At 40.2% G+C, this 11324-nt stretch overlaps 1 protein-coding gene across 2 annotated transcripts; it reads right to left on the reverse strand.

Moving 5' to 3' along the window:
* Positions 1–1234: 1234 nt before the first annotated feature.
* On the reverse strand, positions 1235–9502 carry klf5l (Kruppel-like factor 5 like). Of its 2 annotated transcripts, none has more exons than XM_027019221.2 (4): positions 9368–9502; positions 4857–5640; positions 4662–4721; positions 1235–1415 (listed from the first exon to the last, which is right to left on the reverse strand). In XM_027019221.2, exons 1-4 carry the CDS (start codon positions 9500–9502, stop codon positions 1237–1239), a joined length of 1158 nt encoding a protein of 385 aa, XP_026875022.1. In that variant the 3' UTR covers positions 1235–1236. The 2 variants fall into 2 exon arrangements, with proteins under 2 accessions (XP_026875022.1, XP_026875031.1); XM_027019230.2 differs by having other exon boundaries at positions 9359–9502.
* Between the last annotated feature and the right edge of the window lie 1822 nt (positions 9503–11324).

The following is an 11324-nucleotide window of genomic DNA, read 5'->3' on the forward strand; positions in this document are numbered from 1 at the left end:
CTTTATTAACTAATCTATATATTTGTCCATTCCCAATAAAATGTTTGTAATAATTTGGCACAAATATTTTCAATAGGTTCCATGGGCTTTCACATGCTTTCACACAGTGCTGTTTTGCCAATAATTGGTGTAGGTGTGTTCATCATCACAAAAGAGCTATGTGCAGGATTATTTATTAGGCCATATAGATAAACGAGGCTAACAAATCTTTTTCTTTTTTTTTTTTAATGTACTTGCAATCTCACAGCTGCTTCTGTGGTCATGCACTTTTGGGCAGATATGTGAGTTTATTTAATGTGAGCTTTGTAACTCTAGGAAACTGAGTTTGGTCAGAAAAATGCTGTCACCCTGTTTTAGTTTAGTTTAGTTTTCTTTAAAAATGATGATTTTTAAAACATTGTCAATTATTTACACCAGCTTCCTGGACACATTTTAAAGAAAGAATTCAAGGAAACAGGCCTCATTTGTCTGTATAACTAGTTGGATTAAATCCTGTACCCAGTTCCTATAGCATACAGGGAGAAAAGCTGTCATGCTGGTGATTGAATAGAGTGATACTTTTGTTACTCAAGCTACCCATAAAAAGGTTTGTTTCCATGGATACAGACCTATGAGAAAAACAAACATTACTCAATGCTGTATCATAACTCCTTTGCAAACAAGTTAAGATATAAAAAAGATGGGGGGGGGGGGGGGGGGTGAGAGCTCCAATATAAATAGCGCAGGCTAGACTTCACTGTCAAACTGAACAATGACCTAACCTGCTTATTATTTGGGGACAATCCACTGAAACATGATCAAGTTACGAGGGAAGCCTTTACAAACCAATCAATGCATGAAGTAATCTCTTTCATGAACCTGAACATTTACACTCTAGAATAGTACTGATATGTCTCAGACAAAATGGAAAGAATGAGGTCAGCTATAGATTTAAACACATTCTTTGTATAATACATAGAGCACTCACATTCAAACATACAGTATATACAGTTGCACATCTACATGTAATAAACCTTTTCTGTAGGTGACAGTCGAAAGGGTGTTCCGTCCTCTTTAAGGAAATGTAGCCTACTAGTTCTAGAGCTAATGGTGGTCAGACGGAATTGGCAGCTCTTTCGTAGCTAAAGACAGTTTGTTCTTTGATGAGGAGAATTATATACTTATTACAAATATTATAAAAGGTAAAAAAAAAAAAAAAAAAAAAAAAAAAAAAAAAAAAAAAAAGGATCAAAAGTCTTAGTTTTGGTGGCGCTTCATGTGCAGTGCCAAGTGGTCCGAGCGCGAGAAGCATCGGTTACACGCGACACATTTGAAAGGCTTAGCTCCCGTGTGCTTCCGGTAGTGCCTCGTGAGCTCGTCTGAACGCGCGAAACGCCAGTCGCATCCTTCCCAGGTGCAGCGGTACGGCTTCTCACCTGAAAAACAAGCATTCGTTTGAGAGCAGACCGCGTGTGACAGCCATACTTTACATATCTATTTGTTGTCTTTATTTAGCAGACGTTAAGGCCTCTCTCGTGGAAAAAAAATATTTAAAAGGCGAGAGGAAAAGCCCTCCTCCCAAAACAAAGTACTGAGCCGTTCAATCATAGGGGCTTTTGAAAATAAAAACGGGATTTCCCACAATTTTTCTAGAACATAAACGATTTGGCCCATCTCCACTCATTCAAACGTAGCAACACGCCCAAAAAGCTTCTTAAATTAATCGCGATTGCATTGTTTAGGCCCAATTTGAATGCACAAAAAGTGCAGATTGCATTTTTGAATGCCACTCGGAAAAGTGTCATGGCAGTAAATGTGTTTGTGTTTGTTTTGAGAGCAGTAGTCTACACCTCATTTGTGTAAACAACAAAGTCATTTACATGGATGATAAGATGTTTAATGGCATAATTTGCTATATCTATGTCTTTACGTAATGTCAATACATTAATTATGAATTATAGAGCATTAACTGAACATTGGAACAGGACATGGCAGCATAGAAAATAAGAGCAAGGCCTACTAAGTGTCTAGGTGTGGCAGTACCTCTTACACTATCTCTATTGCTATATTTAAAGAGGTGCCATATTAATCATTGCATACTCATTATTTACTCTTAGGTTGTATATGACAGAATTCATGCAACTGTTTGACCTTTCCTCAGATTACAAGTAGTGTGTTCACCTACAGCGAAGAGTGCTGTTTTCTGTTGTGTTATCCATAAATATTAGCAACTTTTTCTGTACTCCGGTCATGTGGATTGGAACAGTGTATTATGTGATTCCATGAATTTATTATCATAGGCATCTGAGTATTGACATTATGTTATAACATCTGAAGAGTATACATGAATGTGTTGCATCAGTTCTTCATCAAAGTAAATGGAAAAGGCAGGTGAACCGAGAGGGTCAAGTGCTCATGTGAGCAGTGACAGACCAAGCCAACCTCTCTAGACCCATGCGTCTGGTGTTAGCAGGTGTGTTTGTTTAAGCCCTGGACCTGCTCATGGGGTCAAAAGCATTAACTCTGCCCTCTCTTTCATTGCAAAACATACAAACTGACTTCAAGAGGAACTGCTATGAAACAAATGCAACAAACTCTTGATGAACTAAAGTACTTAGAGGCCAGCGGAAAAGCTGGAGATTTGAGGAAAAAAAAAACCCCTGATACTGTTCCTTTGACCTTTCAGCCTGTGGAAACTGGGATTTTAAAAGGACAAGTTTAGAGAAACAATGGTGTGGTATTATTTGGTTAGGTTGTGCAACGGTTGATTTCTTATCACCAAAGCATTTTACTGCTCTTACACACAGGCAGATGCATGCATGTGTACAAGTGTGATGCAGATCAAACAGACATTTAAAACACAGAAGTGGGATAGTAAAGGCATTGTCAGAAATTCAGGTGTATTCTAAAGCTATATTAGGTTTACTCAGAGATGTTGTCACTTTTATGAATGTCTGGGTATGAATGTCTTGTTTCTTAACAAGTAGAAGCAGCACACAGTTACACAGATACACTAGGGTTGTTAGCAGTGGCTCCAGTTTGGGGATGGTGGGCACCAGTCTAAGTCATCAAGATAATATAGTTCTCTGAACAAACAACACAGTCCTCGAAAAAATTATTAAAAGAGTCGTCATGGCCAAAGCTATGACAACTCTTATCATGCTGCTATGAAAATAGCTGTAACTACTTCAACTCTAACATTTACTCTGTTAAGCTGGGCCAAAATTAGCTTTGAGAGCAGTGGATAACAGAGTGATAACTTTGTATTTAGGGTATATTTATCTTAGTATCCTGGAACCACACCGTGCTCCTTGAACAGTATTCCTGCTAAGATTGACCTGATGCATCTATTGTCAACCTGTTTCAGCATTAAACTCATTTGTATTATCAGCATTGAATGTTCTTCACCTCTAAAAGCATTTTTGATCAGTAACATGACAGGGTTGAAACCTAACAAGGGCTCTTGAAACTGAAACCTGAAGGATGTCTGCAAAAGTGAGTAGACATGGGGTTGAAAGGTGAGCCAATCTTTTGTATGATCACATGCTGAAGGACAAGCCTCACAAGTAACCAACAAGAACATTTCACCAGGTCCCCAGTTGAGCTATACTCACCCCTGGAAAGATCTGTAGATCTGCTACAATTTCATTGAGGATTTGGGTGGGGTAGAGTCTGATGAGGTCAGCACTGAGTGTCCAGACATGCCTGGCTATCAGCATTAAAGTCCAACCTCAAGATTATAAGATTATTTGTGCCACAGATAATTTTCTCTAATTAGATAGACTGTCTGACTCAGCAAAGCAATGTGTGCTACATTCTGGATAATGAACAACGTGTTTCATCATTTAGCAGTAATTTGTGATTTGCGTTTGGGTGCTCAATGAAGGCAGTTTAACTTTATTTTGGACAATCCACAGTCCAGCAGATCCAGGAAATGCAAACACCTTCTTATATCAAGGTTAAGTGTCACCTTGTCCAATACAAACAGGAACATACCAAGTCATTGACGCAGTCTTCTTGAAAACTTTGACACTGGACCTCTGTTTCTGTCATTAGGAATAACAATGCAACAGTCCCTTAGGGTAAAAGGGAATCCCTCCACACCAACTCCTAATTCCACCAGAGATGGGTGACAGAGTGACAATAAGATGGGAGGTGCTTTCATAATCTTCCACATCACAAACTGGCATTTTGGCCTTACTAGTTGCTAGACTCCCTTCTTTCATGCTGAAGCCATTTCTGCTTTACTGGCATGGGGGTGGGTGGGGGGTGTTTAGTCTCAGCCTGAGAAGCAGTGGGACTGCTAGGTTTCATCTTACGCAGAGCTGAGCTCAGTGAAACTACGGCTCTCTTTCACTCCTCCCCCCTCAGGGCAGGCACAGAAAAAGCAGGCGGAACAGGTTTTTCCTCCACCACTCGGCGATTTCCCCCTTGGGGAAGCGTGCAAGACTTGTACGGGCATGCACGCACAGTGTGGATAAAAGTGAGAAATGAGAGTCAATTCATCCCACCCCTCCACCCTTGCCCCCTCATTCTTTTTTCTTCGCTGTTTCCCCCAGGCTCTCTTTTCTGTTGGTGCATCTGAGGGCTTTGTGTTGCTGGTACATTGCATGCGGTCAGGCAGTTACAACTGCCTGGAACCCAGCTATTCAGGTTTGTGTGTGGTGCTTTCTGTTTCTTACCTGTATGTGTCCTTTGGTGTGCTTTCAGGTGGGAGCTCTTTGTGTAAACCTTGGTGCATCCTGTCAAGAGAAAAGAATACATAGTATTAAGCCACACCTTGTGAATGCACACACTGTGTGACCCCAAAATAATTTCACAAAGTGGTGGATGACTCTCTCTTCACCAAACACCACAGAAGTATGTCTGTTGCTGACCTGGGAAATCACAGTGGTGGATCCTTCTCTTCTCCAGCTCTGGGTTGTTCCGTCGGTTGTACCTGGGCCCAGTGAGGATGCCCTGCCCGTGGGTCATCAGTATGGAGTGAGGGGTCATCTGGCCTACTTTCATGCCCCCTCGTGCCTGATAAGGAGGTGGAGGGGGCACTGTGTTGATCAGCTCTGCCTGGTTCTCGGGGCTGCCTGGCTGAGAATTGGGTGGTGATGGGGGTAGGCTATGGGGCTGCGCCTGTGGGTAAAACTGCTCAGGCATCACAAACTCGCCTGATGGAGTGGTCAGGGTCACGGTGTTCAGGTTGAGCATGGTCCTGCCACCGCTGTTCACTGCCTGGCTGTGGGAGAATGTCATTGAGGTGAGGTCACTGCTGCTGACCGGCATATGGTAGACCTGCGGCTGCTGGGGGCCAACGTGGAGCTCGTCTGTGGCACCTATGTCAGGCTTGATGAACAGGCTGTTGACAGTCTGGGGTACACTGAAGACTGAGGTGAAGTCAGGGAGGGTCTGGATGTTGCAGGACGTTTCCACCCCAGGCTCAGTTTTGATCTGGGGAGTCAGCGGTTTGGCTGGACGGTACAGACCCGTGCGGAGGTGAGTGGTGTTGGGTAAGATCACATTGATGTTGAGGCTGTAGGGGGCAGGCTTCTCGTCTGCGAAATATTCGTCCACCACAGAGGCGCTCTCCCGTCGATACTTCTTGTCTGTGAGGTGTGTAGATGGCATGGGCCCATTTTGGGGCAAATATTTATCCATCTCCATTGGGGTCTGAAAAGAACACATGAGAAGAAAATAAACAATGTGAGAAACTGCTACATTCTATCCTTGCCAAGTTGATTTCAGTTTTAACCCTTAGGCTTTAACTTATTGTAGCAAGCCCTCTTAATTTTCAGATAGCTGTTGCATGCTAGTAAATTAACATCCAAGCCAACCATTAAATTTTAGACAAGTCTGTTCCACTAATAATAACAATTGTACAATAATAACAGCAATTTTTGGTGATGCCAAGCATAAGGTGCCCTCCCTTTAACCATTCTAGCATTACACACATATTTGAGAGAAAGGGCATAGAGACACCTCACTAACATCCTTTAACTTTGTCTCTTAATGTGTAGGAAGGTAATTTGTTATTCTAGAGCCTGGTAGGACCTCCTATGTTGTGGACGAGCATTTCCTGATTTACTGATGCACACCACATAATGTGTAGCAGAGGAACTGCACAGCGCTGCAATGCCAAAGGTAAATAGCAAACCTTTAGGCATGGTAATCTCAAGAAACAGGAACAAAAAGCAAAACAAAAACAATGGCATGTGATAAGACACACTGGCATGAACAAGAAATAAAGAATAAAGCAGAAAAAATAAAAATTAAAAAAAGAATTTTTCATTCATTTTTCATTCATTTCATTGGATAATAATAGCAATAAATGGTAGTGCCACACAAGAGAAGTGTTCTTGCGCTCACAAACGTGAGAGATTTAACTAAAGATTTAACTAAACTTAAAATAGTTCATACCACTGATGGCAAAAAATTAAACACGAAAGTAAATTCAGATTTTTGTTTATTATTAAATATCCTAGACCAAAAACCTAAAACAAACAAACATAAAACCAAAAAAAAAACCCAGCTAATCCCAAACACATTCGTCAAAGATTTATTGGAAACCTCTCCATCTGCCTTCAATTGTTAACACATTTTCAGTCAGCAAAGTTGAGGAGGACAGACATTTCAATAGCATCTCTTTGTACAGCTATTCAACATTCCTGCTATGTCAACACTGGTCATATTGTTGATTTTCCAGCACATTTCCTTAGCAACCCACTGCTGTGGTTTCATATGTACACTAAATGTCTTCACCCCTCTGGGCAACTCATACCCTATCGAGCAAGGTCATGTACATCCCATGTGTGTCCAATTAATGCTGACAGTGCCACATGGCATGAGGCATTTATTACACCGAATTTGTCCATCTCTCCTCTGTGCTATCATCTACAATGCCACCAACAGTCCCAGCAGAGCAGCTGTGGAAAGATAAAACCAGGTAATTAACAGAAAATGGATTTCGGTGTGTATTGGAGGCCTGGCAAGGGCGCTGCCCAGATTCTTAGGCACAGATTCTTGGGTACAAACAGGCCTTGTGTTGTGGTGGTGCTAGCAGAGCAATTGACCTTGGTTGTGCCCCCTTTTGGCCTATGTACCCTGCAAGCAGTGTAGCTCGAGGGCTCTGTTCACTGTATCTTTGTGTCAGGAGAATGGCGGGCGCCTGAACCCTGGCCCAAGATCCCTGCAGGTTAATGATTGGAGGACATTTACAACTGCGCAGTTATGTATGGTCGAGGCTGATAACGAACGAGCGATGTAAAGCATGAGAATATGGGAGGCAAGGGACTGAGGGAAAGAAGAAAATACAGTTTCTGTCGCAAATGGTTATATGCATTTAAAAGAAAATTGCAGGAGTTGATTTTAATTAATATTGTATAAATCTAATAATTTATTACTGAGGGAAAATATTGTTTTAAAAAAAATAATACAAGCAGTCAGTCTTTCTATTCACCAGTACACTTTTCAAAATTCTGAGCGATTTACAGATCTCTTGCTCAATTTATACAAACTGGTGACAAATTTCATGGGTAGTCCTATTCAAAATGCAGGTAGCCAAAGAGCCCACAGACCTTATTGCAAAACAAATGCTCTTGTCTCCTTACTAATGGCTCTTTATGGCCAAAAGGAATGTAGAGAGATGGTGATTTGTCCACAGTTCCCCATAAAAGAGAACTGATAGGCTTCTTGTCTGTTAACCCAAGCAATAACAGCACAAATCATACCAGGATGGCAGAGAGGGAACACAAAACCTTTGAGACCAAAAGGATGTTTTATTGCTTTCTGGAAAACAGATAACAGTTGTTTTGGCTTTTCAGGACACTAGCTCGTAAAGAAGACATTTTGGATGATCTTCAGAGCATTAAACTCTGACAGAGCCCACTGTCTGTAGCCATATGTTGAGTGCCATTGTGGAGTCCAAACGGAGAACTAAATTACTACAGGAGACATGACATGGCACTAAATGATAAGGTATGACTCAGATGGCCATATCTGCAGTATGCACCTGAAATTATACGTCCAATAACTAGAGATAAAGTAGTTGTACAATTGAACCTACCAGTATACTCCAGGCTCATTGTTTCTACATTCCATCTGACCTTTGATCTAGCATATGCTGCATCATGTTAAAATAAAGAAAGAAAAAAAAAATCTAGGTAATATGACAATATCAGAACTATTTAGGCCATATTGAGGGTGCTAAAATATGATGACTCAGATGTTTCTGTGACATTTGTTACCATAGGGGACACATACAGAGATCAGAACTGCCAGAAGACACTGCAGAACCTTTTGGAATCATTTGTCTATAACAACAAGTTATTACTGACATGCTTCTGTATCAATATCATAGAACTAAATTAAAACCACACTTTCTGATAGAATTTTACCCCTTTACACATTTTTTTAATACCAGCACTAGGATACTAAGCCTAATTCAATGTTTACCTGTAGGATATACTGAAAAAGTAATCAAATACAAGAGCATCTTATAACATAATGAGGTTTATATTAACATTTAAGTGTTTAAGTTCACTCACTGGTCTATATAAAGTTGTCTAAAGTAAATGCCTCAGAATGTCTTTTCTAACAGGTTCAACCACATGTTATATCCTGCTGATGTCACAGTATTTCAGAAAGTCACAGCAGACACAATGCCTTGACACAAAATATGATTGAAGGTATAATCATCTTCAGTGCACCATGTCATTTTAGGTCATCACCACAATGAGAGACTATGCTGGTCATTATTCAGGTGAAAAGACCAGGCAGTTTGAGGCAATATGTTTTCTAGTATTTGTACGTATGAATTTAGTTCTCTGTGTGTGTTTTTACAATGTCCTACACTAACTTTAGCTAGCATTATAAATAACTAACATGAAAATAAAACACTAAGGAATCTGTATTAAGAAGATACTTTTGAAAAGTAACATTTTTCTTGCATTCATTTATAGTTTATTTTAAGCAACTTTAATCAGTATCTTTTATATCACTGTATCTTAATCATTAATTATTATTATCATTAATATTATTTGCTGTTCTTGTTTTTGGTTATGAGGTTAAAAGCAAACCAATCTTTCTGCTATCTATATAAACATATAACCACTTCCTACAGCAATTAATGGAAGAATTCTCATTATGAAACAACGTGCTTGCTGTGTATTTGATGCCATTTGCCATCTCGCCACTGTATCACTGTAAACACATCGATTAAAAATATACATTAAATACTTGGAACAATTTTCATGACAGAGTTAAATGTGCTTTTCACGACCAATAGGCAGTTTATTTTTTTTCGTTGATTTTCGTAAAATCGTTCGGAATAAACGCGCAAATTAACATTTGTATCTCACACAAAAGAACTGCTGGGCCATTTCAGCATTACAATTCTCACCGTTGGTTTGACGTCCTCGAATACAGAAGAGTCCTCTGCGCCGTCACTGCTGGACAACCGAACAGGTTTCAGTTGCGCAAAAACGGCCCTTTCTTCTGTACTTGGGGCGCATACGGCCAGTCCTATACTTGCCATACTTATTTTAAAAGATACTTTATAAAACGTGTATTTCTTAAAGATAACTATCGCGCATAAAGGTAAAGATATACACCGTCTTTTGTGTTAAATCCAGGTGCCCGGTATATCCAGAACCCTCCTTCTGTCAATCAGGTAGCTTTACCTGTTGTGAAGTAGTCGAATAGAAAGTGAACGGAAAAGCCATCATCCAATCAAAGCAAGGAAAGGGCTTCTTGTCCAATCACTGGTAGCCGTAGGTGTAGCTCACCTGTGAAGCGAGAACCTGGAGGCATAAGTTTTACCTCCAGCATTTTGTCGTTTTAATGTAGCTGAACAATTATTTAAACCAATAAATTTTAGTTTATATCAAATTTGTCATGGGATAATGCAGTTTTTTGTTTTGTATGTTTTTTGCCAGGGGTGTTATTTTTTGAACAATTAATATTAAAAACTGCAAAGCTCAGAAACAACCTTTTATATCACTTGAAGATCCCAATAGATATGACAAGTATGTATATCTGCATACTTGTCATGCTGGCTAGATTCTCATAGACTCGGCCATGTAAAATGTAAGGTAACATGTTGGCCTCTGTTTGTTCACAGAACAGCACCACTTTACCTAGCCTGTCTCTCAGGTTAATTGGCATTTTTGTGGCTTGTAACATTGGAACATTGCTTTCAGCTTTATGTACATCTCCCCTGGCTGTAATCCATGGTGCCAGTGTAGACAGGAAAAGAACTGCAGAAAAACCTGCAGAAAATCTCCTGGGAGCTGTGGACTTGACTAAAGCACACGTGAACAAATCCACTGTCATCACTGGGGCCAGCCTACACACGCACATAAGATGACACTGAGCTCAGCCGTTATGACATCATCTCGCATTATGTTCTGTCGGATGTTCACAATACAGAGTCTTTCATCTTTCTTAACTGCATCTTTAAATATCAACTCACGCACATATTCTTTCATTTGTGCACTTGTACCATTGCATACTGGTGGAGGTGGGAAGATAAACTGACATTATGAATTTATGAAAAGAATCTGGATTAAGTAACCAGTAAACTGACCTAGACTTTGATGACTGTGCCTATGGCGTGTACTAACCTACAGACAGACATGGCTTATACAGGTCGCTGAGGATTATCTGGTTTGTGTTTTCTTCCGTAGTGTTTTGACACAAGCCCAGAGGTGGGGCTTTCAACATCCTTAAAAACTCAGTTAGCTCCCAGACCAGTAGCATTTTAAAAGGAATAAAAAAAAACTTGACTAAGTACGGCAACATAATGGAATTCTAGTTGTGTTGTTTGGTCTGACCAAACTGCAGGTTCCATCAGACTAATACGTTATTCCATCAGACTGACTTGGGGACTTGTCTAACTAAACCTACCAGTACCATAGCATCTTTCATCAGTTAAGAGCAACAAATTCCTCATTTCATGTTTTCCTCCCCATAATTCCAAAAGAGTCTGTAATAGGGAAGAGTGGGAATATAGGAAGGTTGAAGAACCAAAGGAAACTGGATACTCTGCATTCCACCAGTCTTTGTTGCAGAGCCTAGAGTCCAGGGGGCAGGATTAAAACAGATGTGGGCACTGCAGGTGTAGGACCAACCTGTTCAGGGCAGATTAGCCTGGATGAAAACATCTTCCAACATAATCTAGGCACTGGGGAGGTCTAAGCACCTGTGTTAAGGTCAGAAGACCTTTGTTCAAGTTGTTTGCATTCACACACATCTCACCATTTGTTTTTTGCATTAAAAGTGGACTAATGATCTTCTAAATGTTGTCTCCGTGATTATATCATTAGAAAATAAAACTAAATTGTTGGTTTAGTCAAAAA

Source organism: Electrophorus electricus, chromosome 6 (assembly GCF_013358815.1).
Source record: "Electrophorus electricus isolate fEleEle1 chromosome 6, fEleEle1.pri, whole genome shotgun sequence".
Taxonomy (NCBI): Eukaryota; Metazoa; Chordata; class Actinopteri; order Gymnotiformes; family Gymnotidae; genus Electrophorus; species Electrophorus electricus.